The 18,204-nt window shown below is 40.5% G+C and overlaps 1 protein-coding gene across 12 annotated transcripts in view; it reads left to right on the forward strand.

Annotated features, from left to right (window-relative positions):
* Window positions 1–18,204, forward strand: part of ptprfa (protein tyrosine phosphatase receptor type Fa) — a 404,110-nt gene that overhangs the window by 362,693 nt on the left and 23,213 nt on the right. For all 12 annotated transcript variants that reach the window (XM_028586901.1, XM_028586900.1, XM_028586904.1 and 9 more), the window contains 2 exons: window positions 3,931–4,054; window positions 5,252–5,427. In XM_028586901.1, the coding sequence (XP_028442702.1) occupies window positions 3,931–4,054; window positions 5,252–5,427 (300 nt within the window). The remainder of the gene's footprint in view (window positions 1–3,930; window positions 4,055–5,251; window positions 5,428–18,204) is intronic.

Below are 18,204 nucleotides of genomic sequence, written 5' to 3' on the forward strand. Positions count from 1 at the left end.
TGAGCCGACGCCCAGCCAGCCAGTGAGGAGTAGAGGAACAGGATATTAGAGTCCTCGTCGCAGCTTCATTTTGCCTGTACGTGTGTGTGTGTGTGTGTGTGTGTGTGTGTGTGTGTGTATACGGGTGTGGGTTTGTTTTCCAGATGATGCAAGATAAGTAGGAGCGTGAAAGGTCAATCATGAAAAACAATCCTCAGCATGTCATTATTCAGCTAAACCTACGCCTGCATTCACAGCCAGCAATCGCCGAGAGACCAATGTTGGCGATTAGGAAGGTAAAGATTTAATTATTAGCAATTTATTGAGGATGTTTTATCAGTATTTATAAAGTTATGAATATGTGTATTAATAACTTTATCAAGTTGACAAACAATCAAAACGGAGCACCACCCTGGAATCAGGGACCAATACCTGAACTGTGAAAACAGTCTCATAGGTGGTGTTCTTTTTGAAAATACAGATTAATTCATTCATTCATTCATTCATTTAATTAGTTTATCTCATATTTATAAAGTGAACGGGAAGGGTGAAATTCTGTTCAGCCAGCTGTTACTACAACATATACACAAATAATCACAAACAACTGCTCTTTAAAGTATAATAGAATTTATTTAACTTCCAAATTATCAATTTTCAATCAATAGTTCTTCAATCAATGAACCTATTTACGTGGTACAACTACAGCATAGGTAAAAACAAACAAACGTGGTGTGTGTGTGTGTGTGTGTGTGTGTGTGTGTGTGTGTGTGTGTGTGTGTGTGTGTGTGTGTGTGTGTGTGAGAGAAAAAGGGAGAGAGGGGGAGATCACAAGATCACGTGGGTAGCTAAGCCACGCGAGATCAAGATGGCGGATGAAACACTGAGATTTAAGGCTCTTTGTAGTTTTAGCGCAAGGCACAAAATGGCTACTCGAGTAAATACACAAACTTTTTTGCAATACCATGTGACTGTGGGGTGGCCGTCAGCTGATGTGTATGTGTATGTGTGTGCGTGTGTGTGTGTTAGGTTAGTGTGTAAAGAGGACAGAAAAGCACACTTCAGAGGAAGAAAGACACTTGGAATCTTGATTTTCAAGGAAGTGATAATAACCAATCTTCTCGTTCACTCAGGACTCTGACCTAACTTGATGTTACAGCAGGGGTCTGAGAAGTTGTCTAAGGAGGGGAATGTTTATTACTCAGCCTCTTGTGGGCCAACAGCTGACTTCTTGATGCGGCAATAACCGATCCTTTTGTCCAACACGGGGCCACGAGGTAACGTTCTCGTTACGTCGCGGTGCCGTGTTTCGAGTGACGAACGGAAAGTTTATTATCTCGCTTTTACAGTTACTAACGTCTCCGCGGCGGGAGACAGCAGTGTAGCATTACACAGTCCCTCTAGAAAAACGTGATTATGCGGTTGCATAATTCAATGCATAATCAGCCAAAGTCCGCATATTTATGCGGGGCTGCATTTCTTTCAAATACTCCGCACTTTCGCTGCATAAATTGCCGATTTCCACGCAAAATATGCAGGGCTTGCATGATTTCATAATTTCCGCATTTTGTTGCAAAAAAGTCACATATATCTTAGCAGAAAGTTGAAAAATGTTGCGTTTACTTCACACAAGAGCAGCCATTTTCCCCTGTTGCCATGGGAATGTTATGAAGTGACGTAATTACGCAACGTGAACATCATCGAAAAGCAGTTTGTTGGGGGAAATCACTTTTTTTTCTCTTTTTCATCAAACCGCAGTTTTTGCAAGTTCCCGCAATTTCATCGCATAAAATTGCATAAATATCCCACAAATTCCATTGCATTTTTTATGAAAACGTGCCGCATAATCAAGGATTTTTGCCCGCAACAATCACAAAAAAACTCTGGAAGGACTGATTACAGTTTCAATATAAGCTACAGTATCAAACACCAAATATCAACAAGTACCGTGATCCAGTACATTCACAGCAATAAATTGGACTCGGTAAACAAAACGGAGCCATCTCACTCGTCAGTGATTCAAGGGAAAACCCTGGTTTCTCTCCAAAGGCAGTGAAAAACCAGTTCAGTCGACTTGAGAAGAAAAGTGGTTTCCACGTTGTCCGATTTCTCGTTGTCTCTTCTGCAGAGATGAAACACTGACGCGCATGTATTTCAACAGGATCCAAAAATAGTCCAGAAAAATGAAACTATTTGTACCACTGTGCTTCCAATTTAGCACGGATGCAATGGAGAGCAACGGATTGTCCTCTTTAGCAACTTGCCGTTGCATTGAGTGACCGATGTTTGTCCTCTTTAGCAACTCGAGGGTGTTGCAGTGAGAAACAATGAAAAGAGGGTCACCAGAGTATTTATATCCCCGGTCACCGCTGCTGCGTTCAGGGACCCTTGCCAATCGGGAATCAGAGTTCTTGAAGGTGACATGTAGGTGTGAACTACAACCTCTGTCGTTTTTAGACCTCTGGCCATCTTTTCCTATGGAAGTGTGAATTTGTAGGTTTTTACAGTTGCATGGAGGCCGCGTTCTCTTTGTTTGAAAAGGGCGCTCAGGCCACATGTGAGCCATGTGGTTTCCTTTGTCTCAGAGGTCACATTCTATGCGATCTCTTTGTTTAAAGATATGGCGTTTTTCCATTACATGGTATCTGCTCGACTCGCCTCGACTCTACTCGCCTCGACTTGACGCACTGCGCGTCCGTTTTCCATTGCAGATTTTAGTACAGGACACCCCCCTCTGTCGCTTTCACGTCACCTTTTGGTATCGCCTCAGCTCGCGTGGAACCTCGACTGAGCTGGTACTAAAAAAAGTACCTGTTAGCAGGTACCAGGTAATTTTTTTCCTGATGGAAAACCAAAAAAGGCAAGTAGAGTCGAGGTGAGTCGAGCAGGTACCTTGTAATCGAAAAGCGCCAATAGTGTTTTATCACGCTGCTCGGTTCCCAACACCAATCATCAGGCAGCATAGTGAAAACCTGTCCAGCTCTTATCAAGACACACTCTACCATCACTGGAACACAGGCGTGGCTTTCCATCTCGCATACTGCAATGATTTAATTCACAAGAGTACAAACAAATAAGTAGAAAAAACTATTAATAGAAGAATATCTCACCATCTGTTCATGTTTCTTTGTGTAGAAACCTAAAAAATGAGAAAAAATAAGAACTTCTGCAGTTTGGGCTGTCTGTTGTACTAAAGCATTGCTCTAGATATGGAGAAGAGACTCAAATAAAAGTAGTATGAGTTATCGAAGCAAAGAAACAATAAGTGTAGAATAGTTACAAAATGACTATGTAAATAACCCAACAAGTCCTCCAAACCATATGACAATGACAATATTAGTTGTTTAATTCTACCCTCTGATACGAGACATATTTACCTCTCCACAGCTGTACTCCATGAGGGTGCTTCCCAAAGAGTGCTAGTCCATGTTTGAATTCAGCGACCCAATCTCAACTGATTATCACTATTTTATCCCCTGTCACTTTTGGCTGTATTGAGAAATAAAATCTACCACAAGTCCTTATCTGTTGACTCATGACATAGTCCACCATCTCTCAACCTAATGTATGCTACTGGGAAACATACATCCAACGACTATTTTCCCAAAACCTTTGGGAAAATAGTGCTTCCCTTCCTCGCTGGATCTGTTCTTTGTTAATACCAGGCACTGAGCTGGTAGGTGAAAGGCTGGAAGGGATTTTAGGACCAAACGGCCCTGTGTGTGTATCCAGGGGGGCTTAAAGATCATCCAGGGCTTTTCAGTATTATAGAGCCACAGGCTGGGGAAGGGATGATGAATTAGTTTCTGTGTCACATTTATTGGTCTGGACTCTTCGCTCCAAGCTCTGACAGGCTTTAAAAAACAGAAAAGAATATAGGCACTGTTGTAATAAATGGTTACCTTCTCTCTCTCTCTCTCTCTCTCTCTCTCTCTCCCCCCTTCTGTGTGTCAGTCTATTGATCCAGGACAGCAGTTCACCTGGGAGCACTCCAACCTTGAAGTCAACAAGCCAAAGAACCGCTATGCAAATGTTATTGCCTACGACCACTCCAGGGTCATCCTCACACCTGTGGATGGTAAGAGACACTCAGACATCTCAAGAGAGGCCACTTTACTGGAAGGCTGAATCTCATTTCTCATCTTACCCCTTCCCCTTACCCCTTCATCTTACCCCTAGCCCTTGTCCCTCAAAACCGAGTGGTAAGGGGTATGGGTGAAAACATACTCCTATGAAATGAGACACCACTTGGTTACATCATCATACATACTTAGGTCTGTTTGCAATAAATATTTGTATACACATTGCATGGTGTGTTGTATATCTGCTTCAGTTATCACTGTTTTGAATGTCATTGACGTTCAGAAACACTTTCTTTGTTAACAAAAAGCTGTCTTTATTGCCCAATGAAGTAAACATTATTACAACTATTACAACTATTAGAACCATAACTTAAATATACACATATAATATAATATAATTCTCACATAGTGGTCGGGGCCTTGATTTACCTCAACTGCCAAGAGAACCCGACCTTTATTTAACCCTGCTGTTGTCTTTGGGTTGAATTTGACCCATTTTCAAAATTTCGATATCAGCAATATGTTTGTTGTTTTTTATAAAAAATTACCCCAAAAATACATGGATTCCATACAACGCTCTTCGCACGTACAATTAATGATCACTACTTTCATTCAATTTGGGGTGTTTTATTCAATTTAATAGCATTTGAAAACAAATTGAAATGGTTTCAAATGCTATTAACATTTATTAATTAACATTAACATGCAATTAACTTTGACATACACACGTCTCTGATTATCTACCAACATACGTTCCTCTTATATTAGTCTGAATAATTCATAATTTCTGCTTTTTTTAAACGAAAAAATTAGGTAAGATTTCCTACATATGAGGTTTATTGTCCATGGATTCCAAAAATAGGTGCCAATCTAGTGGTAATAAGTTGGTGTTATTGGTGTATGTACTGGTGTTAGGGTAAAAAAGCATCAAAAACGTAGGAAAAAAAAAGACAAAAGTGTCGCAAAAAGTATAAAAAACATCAGAAAATAGTTGTTTAACAAGTGCACAGTCGACTGGAAGACAACACAAGGGTTTAAACAATCTAATATAATGAGACAAACTTTCATTTTTGATTTCCCGTCATATACTGTAAATGTATTTCATGCTATTTTAGTGCGAGGCCCCGCTGTTTTCTGATTGGCAACTCTATTAATTTGCTTGCTACCTTTGTCCAACTTGTTCCTCCCTGCAGGAGTTCCAGGTAGCGACTACATCAACGCCAACTACATTGATGGCTACAGGAAGCAGAATGCTTACATTGCCACACAGGGGCCACTGCCGGAGACACTGAGTGACTTCTGGAGGATGGTGTGGGAGCAGAGGACCTGCACCATCATTATGATGACCCGTCTGGAGGAGAAGTCACGGGTGAGCCTCTCATGTTGAGAAATAATCAAAATAATACTCTCATGACGATTAGCCTTGCATTTATCAAAGGAGAGGCACAACATGTTTTTAATGAGGACATAAATAAATAGAGCAAGTCCTGCGTAGAATTAATTAGCGGTGTAACAATACATGGATCTGCATCGATATTTCAATTCAATGATCCACGATCCAATATTATCGATGCAAGGTGAAATCTCTAAATATCTATACATATCACCCCTTTATTTTAGAATCCCACTTTATATTTATAATTTAAATGTCTGAAAGAGCTCAGTAATAAATTTGTCCAATCTTGTTTTAGTTGCTTTTTTGAGTTAATATAATATAAATGGAACTGTGTTAAATGGGCTCATGTATCGTCTCATATCGATGGCAGGCCCGTGAATTAGGGGTGGGAATCACCAGAGGTACCACGATACGATATTATCACGATACTTAGGTCACGATACGATATTATTGCGATTTTAAACATATTGCGATATTCTGCAATATATTGCAATTTATTACCTTTTTTCCAACTTCATTATTATGTCCCCAAAGGAAAACTTTGTCAACATCTGTCTGTTCATCTCACATGAATTTTATTGCTGTAAAATGTGACTGTCAAGCTGACTAACTAACCAGCACTTTAATGAATATGTTATAAATGTTGTATACACCTGGCAAACTGAACTGTTTGCATTTTTAATTAAGGTGGACTAGACTGTAATACCAAAAGGTATGCACTGCTGTGCTACTACAGGTATTTTTTACAATTAAAATGAGTACAAAAACGGCGCGACGGAGTCACGTACCTTGGTTCCGGTGTTTTTAGCAAGTGACAAAATCCTTCATTTTCCACAACGTTGTATGGACGCAGGTCTTTGCACATGAAGTAGGCGATGGCTTGAGTTATTTTCTTAGCTCGCTCTGAATTGGGAGGTAGCTTTGTGAAGCTAAGTGTGTCCAGTGTTGGTTGGTTTTTTGGCGGAGCTGGTTTAGCATTAGCTTTACCGTCCTCGGCTAACGCTAACTCTGGATGGTGGCGTGTGAGATGAGCCCTCATGTTTGTGGTATTCCCTGAGTATTTTATTTGCATACGACACTCCTTGCAAATCCCATGTCTCATGTCCATCTCAGTTGTCCCTCCTTGTTAAAAAAATCCGAAAAAAGTCCAAACACTTGATTTAAACGCAGATGGTGCATTTCTGATTTCTTTCTCTGACGCTGCCATGTTTATTTTATCTACATCCTCCTGCACGCTGACAGTCACCCCACTGACCTCACCAGAAAACAAACAGCGCCATCTGGTGGACTGAATAAGCAATTGATTTTATTATTATACTACCAAAAAGTTAAATTCCGATGTGCAATTTAAATAATAAAAGATCGATACTTGGCGCCTGTGTATCGATACAGTATTGCCACGAGAAATATCGCGATACTTTTTTCCCCCACCCCTACCGTGAATTGAATCAAATCAAAATCGTATTGTGACAGACTTTAAGAATTCAGCAAATATCGTGTTGTTGTCCAAAGAACTAAACATATTTTGCTACAGCATTACTTCAGGGATTTGAGTCACCGATCTCCCAGTTGCTGGCAATGTTCTTAACCACTACTCTATCCATTGAAACACCATGTACACTCACAAAAATAGATCATCAGCAGCAGCAGCAGCAACTCTTGCTGTAACTACTAATTTAAAAAGTTACAGTTATATACAAGTTATAATTTTGGAGCAACTATTGTCAGAATGAGGGCTGTCCATTCTAACAACAATAACAAAATGCAAATAGGGGTGCTGGGCCATATGGAGAATATCACGATATTTTTGACCAAGAAAAAAACCACCAGTTTCAAGTGAAATTATAGAGAAAAAGAAAAAAAATGCCAGCTATGTACTGACTGATGACAATGTACAAACATGTTTCATAACTGATTTTTAGAGTATGTGCTTGTTATTATCAATTTAGACAACGTAATTGTAAATCAACATATCTCTATACATGATTTCATCACGTTATGATTCCATTGAAAGACGATAAATTATCGACGTAAATCTTTTTCATCGGATTTTGAAATTTAAAAGCCATTGAATTTCAAGCACTGAATATTTACAATATCTGGAAACCCTCCTCCATGATTTTATCATTTGTATCATTATACAATTTGCCTCAGCTATTTCACCACTAAATTCACTTTAGAGACTTTTTTATGCGAGAAATCAGCTGTTCAGAGTTTGAATATGGGCATTTTTACGAAAATTGATGGCCAATTGCAGATTTGCTCCGATGTTGTCAGACTTGATAAGCTCCAGTCTGACGTGACAGCCAGCTGGTGGCTGCCGGGATCACTAGCTCGCCGGCCGACCAGTGATGCTAATTTAAAAAGTTTAACAAGTTATCATTTTTGAGCAACTATTGTCAGAATGAGGGCTGTCCATTCTAACACAATAGGACGTAAATTATCATATTGAATTATTGCCCAGCCCTAGGTACACAAATGCAACAACGAGAGTGTCCCATACATCAGTAAATTGATCTGCTCTGTAGTGGTGCAGATGAGCTTGGCTCAGCAACAGCATCACCCCGCTGGTGGACATGAGGTATGAGGCTTTCACAGCCAGTCACATGGCAGATGAGTGCTACCAGGGCAGGGACAGTTGTTATATGAGTAATGATTGCAGCCCTGTTTCACACTGTTAATAATTCCACAACCAAGGGGCAGAACTGAGTGCCACAGCAGTGAACCATTATTATTCCTGACAGAGACCATCAGCCCTCTGCCAGAGCCAATAACACCCGCCCGTGGTTCAACCAGAGGTGCAGCATATATTAGATGATATCTAACCTGTGGCCGAGGCAATGGCTGCCTCTGATAACCAAACACAACCAGTTTGTCCACTGTTTCTGCTGATGTGAGGCACTCTTGCATTACAGTGTACATGTCCCTAATGCAGCTATTCAAAAGTCATGTGATTACTTTTTGAAGACAATTCTTAAAGCTTTAGTGCGTAACGTTTTTTATATTAATGTCTGTTACATTTAAGCCATTGCCAAATTAATTCATACAAAGCTAAGGAACACTATCAGCTCCACAAAACTCTCTCACAGAAGGCTTGTATCATGTGGATGCACCGACAGTGTTGTTGTCATTACTTAGAACTCCTCATCTAAACTTTTTTAATTTTTTAAGTCTACATTTTTGAGCAGTTGTCAAAAATGCAGAGCAGTGTTAGGTAGGGCTGGGCAATATATTGAATTTATTATTATTTATTATTTTCAATTTTGAATATTGTAATATGGTGATATGACACAAGTCTTGTCTTTTCCAGGTTTACCAGACTGTTGTAGCTGTTTTATTATTTGCCTTTACCTACTTAGTCATTGTATCCACATTATTGGTGATTATTTATCAAAACTCTCATTGTGTTAATATTTTGTAAAAGCACCAAAAGTCAACCCTACAATATCACCGCAATATTGACACTGATGTATTTGGTCAAAAATATGGTGATATTTGATTTTCTCCATATCGCCATGCTCTAGTGTTAGGTACACCCCACAATACAAATATTATGGATGAAAAAACACCATAGTGACTTCATTCCAGAAAATGGCCCAGTGATATTCATTTGGGTGTCCAACCAAATACATGATCCTGAGAGCTTGGTGAATTGTGGGTCTTGTTAAAGCTATAGTGCGTAGTTGCTGTCGCCCGCATGAGGAATTCTATGTAATGACAACAAAACTGTCAGTACGTCCACATGATACAAGCCTTCCGTGATCGCGCACCACCCCCACCCTCCTCCACGCCGTTGCTAGTAGCCAAGGAGGACACAAGGATTAAGAAAACATGATGGACTCTTCAGAAGAGGATTATCTACCCTTGATTTTCTGTGCGCGAAAGTCGCCGGACAATACCATTTTCTGAACATAGCCATACTGAGAAATACAGAGAGAGTTGTGTGGAGCTCATCGTTTTAATTATCTTTGTATCAACTCATTTGGCAATGGCTTGAATGTAACGGACGTTCATTAATATAAAAAAGTTATGCACTAAAGCTTTAACAGGTAACATTCTTTGCTCGAAACAATGCTCAAGCTTTTACCCCCACAAGGGAATCCACTGATCTCAGCAATGCCATTGAAATGCTGTAATTTCAATCCAAAATTCCACGATAACTATCAGTAAGACCAGCCTCTTAGATCCTTACCAGTATTGGAGTTAATAATGTAAAAAGGCTCATGGGGGTCATTAAAATCAAAAGGGTTCACAGAGTTTTTCCTGGCTCAGAATGGGCCTCTGGGGGGACTACGCACGACAGTAGGCATGATCGGTCCGCGCACAGTAAAGTCAAAGAGTCTGTCTTACCTTGTTTGACAGAAGTCTATACATTCACCTGTTGTTTCTGAAAACTTGATAAACAAAGACCTATATTATGCTTGAGTAAATAAAACCCCAATTAACAAAACTGGTTAAAAAATGAATATTAAAATTTAAATAAATCACCAGGAGAGTCCGGTACAGCCTGAGTCTTGAGACAAAACTGAGATTAGCTATCATATTTTTAGTTCTGCTTGTTTAACAATTGTTTGGTAAATTACTCCTAAACACATGTAGAGAGGATATGAATTGCTATTTTTATTCTCAATTATCATTTTGGTGCTGGTGATTTTCCTTTAGAGCTGGCTAAAACCTCCTTGGGGGGGGGGGGGCGCCAAAAATTCCTCTATGCAGTAAAAACCCTGGGTTCATACTTTGGGGAGCCACAGTGCTACAACAACAGCAACAAGAACATTAGAAGTGTTAACTGGTCAGACTTGACACAAGTATGATTGGATTCCCAACTGGGCAAAAGGGGGCAACTGCCTCTGGACCCCAGACCTTCATGGAAACAAAACTGGTTCACTCTGAGGTTTTGTTCACTGCACTCCAGCAGTGTTTGCGTAATTAGATTACTTGCAGTGTTGTTGAGCATTTGCCATAAGAACAATATACTACAATATAAGCAATATGTTACAATATGAACAATATACTGCAATATAAAAAGAGACAGGGTTTGTGTTATTAGCTATCTTGGGGCCCTGTCTTGGAGAAGGGCCATGTGTGAAAAACTAGTTTTATATTGTGCAACTTACATATATCTAAATAAAATTGTGTTCAGAGATGTTCCGATACCAGTTTTGGAAAAGCCTCTAATTCTGCCTAAAATGTTGGTGTCGGATAGTACTGGAGTTAATGCACCGATCCAATACCGCGCAATTTATTAAGTAGTTTATTTATGTTCTTTTTCCGTACTGACTGACTTTCAAACTAGATAATAAAAGAAAGTTATTTGGCATCCATTCTCTGTTTTTTTGTTCATGTTTCACAAAGAGTTTAACCTGAGCCAGGCAGTACAACAAAGAAAGCATATCACATCCATACAGGGATAGTGCAGTTGTTCAAATATATATATATATATATATATATATATATATATATATATATATATATATATATATATATATATATATGTATATATATATATATACATATATAAATAAATATATAAATATATATGTATGTGTATTTTTTAACCCACTGATATCGGATCGGTACATGGTATCATCCAACACTCAAGTTCAGGTATCAGAATTGGTATTGGGAAAAAAACAATGGTATCGGAACATCTCTAGTTGTGTTTAATCAATTTTGCACCAACTATCTGACACTCACACTGTGTTGACACAAGACATGGATCCAGGTATTGTTCCAGCATTGCAGTGCTGGTTTCTATAGCTGATCATTTACAACACCATAAACAAACAGCTGCCACATTTTCCACTTATTAAAAATCAATAAAATCTCTACTACAACTTAACAACTATTGTTACTACTGCTGCCTTAAAGCAACCACTCTCATGTTGTAGATGTAATCCTCACCCACCTGGCAAACCTGCACTTGAATGATAGCCACAAGCTACAAGCAGGTTGAAGTGTGAAATATATGAAATGGAAAAATCAATCTTGTATAAGAACTGCAGTGATAACTGGTGTCAGCATGAGCAGTAATCACAGTCAATCAGCTGGTCTGTCAAGGTTTCTACAGGCAAGGCATTTCAGCTTGCTGAGGCCTCATATTAGCTTTGGCTGAACTTTTGAATACATTTTTGCACGTAATGACTGTGGATTTTATCCCCAATTTCTTACTGTACCAGTCACACTATGAAGCTATCCTGATTACAGCAATCATGAACTCTTTTAACATACACATGGCCAGTGGTGAAGTGAAGTCTTTATAGGTGGATAGGAGAACACACAGTAGGGGTGTTGAAATGAATCATTGCATCGCGATGCAGACCTGGACGATTCAGCATCAGTGCAGAGACAGACCATAAATGATTATTACCTTATTTCCTGTTACCGTATTTTTTCGGACTATAAGTCGCTCCGGAGTATAAGTCGCATCAGTCAAAAAGTGCGTCATGAAGAGGAAAAAAACATATATAAGTCGCACCGGACTATAAGTCGCATTTATTTAGAATATAAATACAAGAGTTATTCAACTACACAATAGCACACAGAACAATACGCTGAATACGGTAGGTGTCCAGTATGTTAACGTAACACATTAACAGTTATTGAACTATACAATAACACCCAGAACAACTAGCTAGCAGGGCGTGGAGCATGGAGGTATTAAAAGGCGTGGAGACGTAACTGCACCGTGAACGAGCCCCTCCCGACTCGTTCCTCCAGCTCTGGCCGTCTTGCTTTCAGCCCACGATTAGCCGATTAGCTTTCTTTGTTTTCTTCATTGCAGTAAGAGTCACCTTTTCGCCAGTCTCCCTCATAAGTTTCTTCCTCATTTCAAACTCTCTTTCTGCTGCTCGATTACCGTTTTCGGGGCTGCCTATTTTACTACCTGCAGTTTGTTATCTCTTTTCTTTCTCAGTTGTCTTTAGGAGGAGCGTTCTAGTTGTCGCAAGCCTAGAGCGCCCTCTCGTGGCTGTAGACGGTAATGTGTAAAACATGTAAAAACATGTTAAATTATATATATTTTGATATATAAGTCGCACCTGACTATAAGTCGCAGGACCAGCCAAAGTAGGAAAAAAAGTGCGACTTATAGTCCGGAAAATACGGTAGTTGCTTTTTTAGTTTTTTCCTTTTGTCTGCTGTCTGCTGTGTTCAGAAAGGTACATTCAGGAAGTGTCTTTTAAGAGCAGATACAATAAAAAGGGGAGTTTTATATATATATATATATATATATATATATATATCCTACTGAAATATTTGTATCATATCCCCCCCCCTCAAAGTGATCAATGATACTTCACCATTAGACCATATATTATATACCTAAAACAGAAGTATTTTAAACTAAGTAAAGCGCTGTAATGTGAACACATAGTGCCATATAACGATAAAATCCCAGCAGCAGTTGCTGGTTGTATTTAGCTGCTACAGAGCTCCAGGACGCCAGCTACCAGCGGCAGTTGTTTAGCCGCCAATAGATGACTGTGAGCCGGGTACAGGCACCGCCAGATGACAATCCTTTCAGGGGCCGTGGTAGTGGAGTTTAGCCAGAAAAAGTGAGCATCATTTGGCGATGACAGTTAAGTTTAGGCACCAAAACGACTACCGTATTTTCCGGACTATAAGTCGCACTTTTTTTCCTACTTTGGCTGGTCCTGCGACTTATAGTCAGGTGCGACCTATATATCAAAATATATATAATTTAACATGTTTTTACATGAAAACATCACCGTCTACAGCCGCGAGAGGGCGCTCTAGGCTTGTGACAACTAGAACGCTCCTCGTAAAGACAACTGAGAAAGAAAAGAGATAACAAACTGCAAGTAGTGAAATATGCAGCCGAAAACGGTAATCGAGCAGCAGAAAGAGAGTTTGAAATGAGGGAGAAACTTATGAGGGAGACTGGCGAAAAGGTGACTCTTACTGCAATGAAGAAAACAAAGAAAGCTAATCGGCTAATCGTGGGCTGAAAGCAAGATGGCCAGAGCTGGAGGAACGAGTCGGGAGGGGCTCGTTCACGGTGCAGCTTCGTCTCCACGCCTTTTAATACCTCCATGCTCCACGCCCTGCTAGCTAGTTGTTCTGTGTGCTATTGTATAGTTCAATAACTGTTAATGTGTTACGTTAACATACCGGACACCTACCGTATTCAGCGTATTGTTCTGTGTGCTATTGTGTAGTTGAATAACTCTTGTATTTATAATCTAAATAAATGCGACTTATAGTCCGGTGCGACTTATATATATTTTTTTTCTCTTCATGACACATTTTTTGACTGATGCGACTTATACTCCGGAGCGACTTATAGTCCGAAAAATACGGTAGTTATGTTTAGGAAAAAGATTGTGCTAAGTGTTCGCTGCATAGTGAACTCCTCTCCCCGGCTTGAAAGCGCTGTGCTTTGTTGTATCCTTGTTATTCCTGCCACCATGGCACCACTATTTTATGAATGAAACATGGCGGAGAAACAGTGCTGATAACTCCTCTGTATCAAAAAAGAAAGTGAGGTAGCCTACCCGTGGACACTGCACCATCATCACGTGCTGTAGTAGGGGGGCCCCGCCTTGATAATCCGGCATAGGGGCCCGGTGTTGGCTTGTTACGCCACTGCACCCGTATATTCTGTCTAATAGACCAGCAACCGTTTGATTACAGTGTTTGGTGCACTTGACAAAGTGCACTGTGAGCGCTAAATGAACATGCACCAATGTTACAACTATAACACCGAATCGCACCGAGTCTACAGAATTAAAGGTGTGAACGTGCCCTTAGACTCCAGAATGACTTCATGTTGTGTTAAGGTGAAAATGAAAGATCAGTTCAATCAAACAAGGTAAATATGTGAAACATTTGCAGTCAGGTTTTCACAGTAGATGTGTGTTTTTATTGAACCCATTTCAAAAGACAAATGCACAGATAAGAGATTTATTTTAAAATATATATATATATTTTAATAATTGAAATGTAGCAGTAAAACCAGATCACCTGGAGTACACCAACATTATTTTTTCATTAGTTTTTGAAAAGTGGCAGGTAACTGGATCACCCAGTTTTAGAGGGGGGGAAGGAGGCAGAGGGGAATCGAGGTGAAGTGGAGGAGAGAAAGGTTGATGATGTTAATCCTCTCTCTTCTCCTTCTGCTCCTCTTCTGTCACTCTAGCCTCCTTTTATTTCTTCTGTCTTTTCAATCCCTCCTTCTCTCTCTTCGCCTGCTCCTTCCTCTCTTTCTTGACTTTTTTCTCCATCTCCTCTTTTTCCTTCTTCTGTCTTTTCAGTTCTTCCTTCTCTTGCTTCTTATTTTCCTCCTTCTGTTTATTCTCTCGCTCCTCTTCCTCTTTCCTCTCCTTCCTCAGCCTCTTTTCTGCCGTCTTCTTGGCCTTCTCTTCCTGCTTTTTCATTCTGGCCTTCTCCTTGTCTGTTTTTTGAGCCAGCTCCTGCAGGCTAAGGAGATTGACCTGAAGTTCAGAGTTTTCTGCTTTTAGGATCTTGATTTTGTTCTCCATTCGGCTCTCTTTGGTAATCCCCTCCGTCTCCATCCTTTTGCTGTTCTTTTCGATCTCCTGGAGGCTGTGGTTTTGTACCTGAACAGCAGAGATTTTCTCTTTTAAGAGCTTGATTTCGTTCTCCATTTGGCTCTCTTTGTTGTTCCACTCCTTCTCCAGCCTTCTGCTGTTCTTTTCGAGCTCCTGGAGGCTGTGGTAATGTACCTGAAGATCAGAGTTTTGCTTATTTAAGATCTTGATTTTGTTCTCCATCTGGCTCTCTTTGTTAATCCACTTCCTCCTCATCCTTCTGCTGTTCTTTTCGAGCTCCTGGAGGCTGTGGTTTTGTAGCTGAAGAGCAGAGATTTTCTCTTTTAAGAGCTTGATTTCGTTCTCCATTTGGCTCTCTTTGTTGTTCCACTCCATCTCTCTGCTCTCTCTTTCCAGCTCATGCCGTTTCTCAAAGCTCTCCTCTTTTGCAGCGAGCTCACACGTCATTTGGTCTTCCAGAGTGGCGAGTTTTGTTTCAAACTCTGCCTCCCTTTGGATGATCTGCCTTTCCTTCTCCGTGAGCTTGGCTTCGCTCTCCAAATACTTCACTTCTAGAGCCGTCTTCATCTTCATCAGATCATCCTTTTCCTGGACGACATGGCTCAACTTCCTATCATTGTCCTCTGCCAGAGTTTGGAGCTTTGCGTCCTTGTCCATCAAATTGTGGTTTGGTATGGTTGATAATATACCATTAATCTTCTTCTCCTGGGTCTCTCTGTTCCTCTCTTGCTCCTGTTTCAAGAGCCCGACGACCCGGTTGAACTCACCACTCCAGTGAAGTTTGGCTGACAGGGAGATGTTCTTCTCTTCCTTCAAACTTTCTCTGAGAGAGTGAATCTCTTCATTTTTCTCCTTCTCCTTCATCTTACTCTCCTTTTGGAAATTTTTCCTTATGGTTCTCTCTGAACGTAGAGCCGTCAGGATTTTCCTTTTCTCTTCCTCAAGGCCAGCATTTTCAGAGACCAGCTGGTTGATTTGTTCTTGAGTTTCCAGTTGGTCTTTTTTCCGGTCCTCGAGCTGTACGCCAGGAGTTGGGCAGACGACTGTCGCCGACATTGTTGCCATGATCGCTGAACAAAAGTATTTGTTGCAATAGTGGAGTACTGCAGTGTAGAGTAGTATTGCTCTATTGTTGTAGTACAGAAGTTTTGGTCTGTCACAAAAAGAGATGTGTCGGTAATGAGTTCAGACTGTAAGTACCCAGGGTTGTATTCTAAATGGAACCATAGAATGCCATGGAAGGTTTAGAATGTGTCACACTGTGAGATGGCACTCTTCATGACAAGTTCCAGAATGTGATGGCCATAGATCATATATTGAACATGTTCCTTATCAATTCAATTCAAGGACCTTTATTGGCATGAATGTTTCAATAACAATGTTGCCAAAGCATAAGACAAAACACAATAAACATTATATGTACATTAACACAATATTAGGATGGGTTTATATCATTTTATAAATCTATTTGTATGGTTATTTAGCAATATGAAACAAAAAGTATATTCTAATAAAAATGTAGAGACAGTCAAATTTTACATTTGACACATAAAATTTTACATGTACAGATATTTAATACTGGGATCTTGTGTGTGTATATCCATGGTGATGACACACTGTGTGATGTTAGGCTGTATCACATGACTTTTCCAGACTGAAAAATGGCAAAATAGAAGTATATAGCCCGACATTTCGGCACATTTTCTTAAAAAGCCAACTTTTATTATGCATTTATGTCACTACATGGGAATCACACAAAGTGTACTGTACACATTCTACTACCTGGAATAGTTTAAACATGTTTGATGCCTCCTTCACAAGCATCCCTTTCAGTTTGGGCCGTGATGTCCAGCTCCCACTTGAGGTCCTGGGAGATGATGGAGCCCAGGAAGTGGAAGAACAAGAACAAGACAATGTTGACTCTGGAGTCACCCCCTGCGCCCTTCCTAAACTCCCAACCCAGTCTCACGGCAGTTCGTGAAATGGTCACGTAATTTAATCTATTGATTTGTGTATACGGACACGGTTTATCTCGTTTATTTTTTTTGGTCAGCAATGTTTTTTAAACTAATGTAATAAGAGTGACTACAGTAGCGAGTAGTATGAAAAGCCAAAAAGCGCATAGGGAGAGTGGTTGGGGTGGTGGATGGGTCAAACAACACAGGACTTTGTGTCCCGCGTGTCACATTTCCTTTCCCCGTTCTGCTTTTCCTAAACATAACCTCCATGGGCCCAATGAATTTTCAGTAATCGTGTTCATTTCACTCTTGACTGACAGAAAGAATCGTGCTGTGATCATGAAAGATGCTTCCCATTGAAATACATTAGTTTAAAAAAACGTGCTGACCATCACGAAAAACAAAATGAGATAAACGTGTCAGTGTACACGAATCAATACATAAAAAATGACGTGACCATTTCACGAACTTCCATCTCCACTGTCTTGAGAGCATTTAGCTCCAAGTTGTTCTGACTGCACCAGGTCACCAGGTGGTCAATGTCCCGCCTGTAGGCAGACAACAGAGATGAGTCCAATGAGGGTGGTGTTGTCCACGAACATCAGGAGCTTGACGGACTGGTGACTGGTGACTGGTGACTGGAGGTGCAACTGTTAGTGTACAGGGAGAAGAGCAGAGGGAAAAGGATGCAGCCTTGAGGGGAACCGGTGCCGATGGTTAGAAAATTGGAGACGTGTTTCCCCAGCTTCATGCGCTGCTTCCGGTCAGAGAGGAAGTCTGTGATCCACCTGCAGGTGGAGTTAGGAACATGCAGCTGGGTCAGCTTGTCCTGTAGCAGAGCAGGGAGGACGGTGTTGAAAGCAGAGCTTAAGTCCACAAACAGGATCCTGGCGTAGGGTCCGGAGTAGTCCAGGTGCCAAAGGTTGAAATGAAGAGCCATGTTGACTGGGTCGTCGACAGACCTGTTGGCTCTATAGGCAAACTTGCAGGGGGTCTAGGAGTGGGTTGGTGGGGGGCTTTGGCTTGTAGTTGGTGATCTGTCTGAGCCCTTTCCAGACAGAAGCAGAGTTTTTAGCTAAAAACTGCTGTTGGAGTTTCTCAGAGTACAGTTTTTTAGCATCTCTCACCGCCTTACTAAACCTGTACTTTGACTCTTTAAACCAGTTCTCTGCTGCAGGCTAAAAGCTCCAGGCTACATTAGCTGCTCCTAACATAGCACATCCAAACCTCAAACCAGCAGTCGAGTTGCATTGTGGGTA

This window comes from Perca flavescens, chromosome 9 (genome assembly GCF_004354835.1).
Source record: "Perca flavescens isolate YP-PL-M2 chromosome 9, PFLA_1.0, whole genome shotgun sequence".
NCBI classification, from domain to species: Eukaryota; Metazoa; Chordata; class Actinopteri; order Perciformes; family Percidae; genus Perca; species Perca flavescens.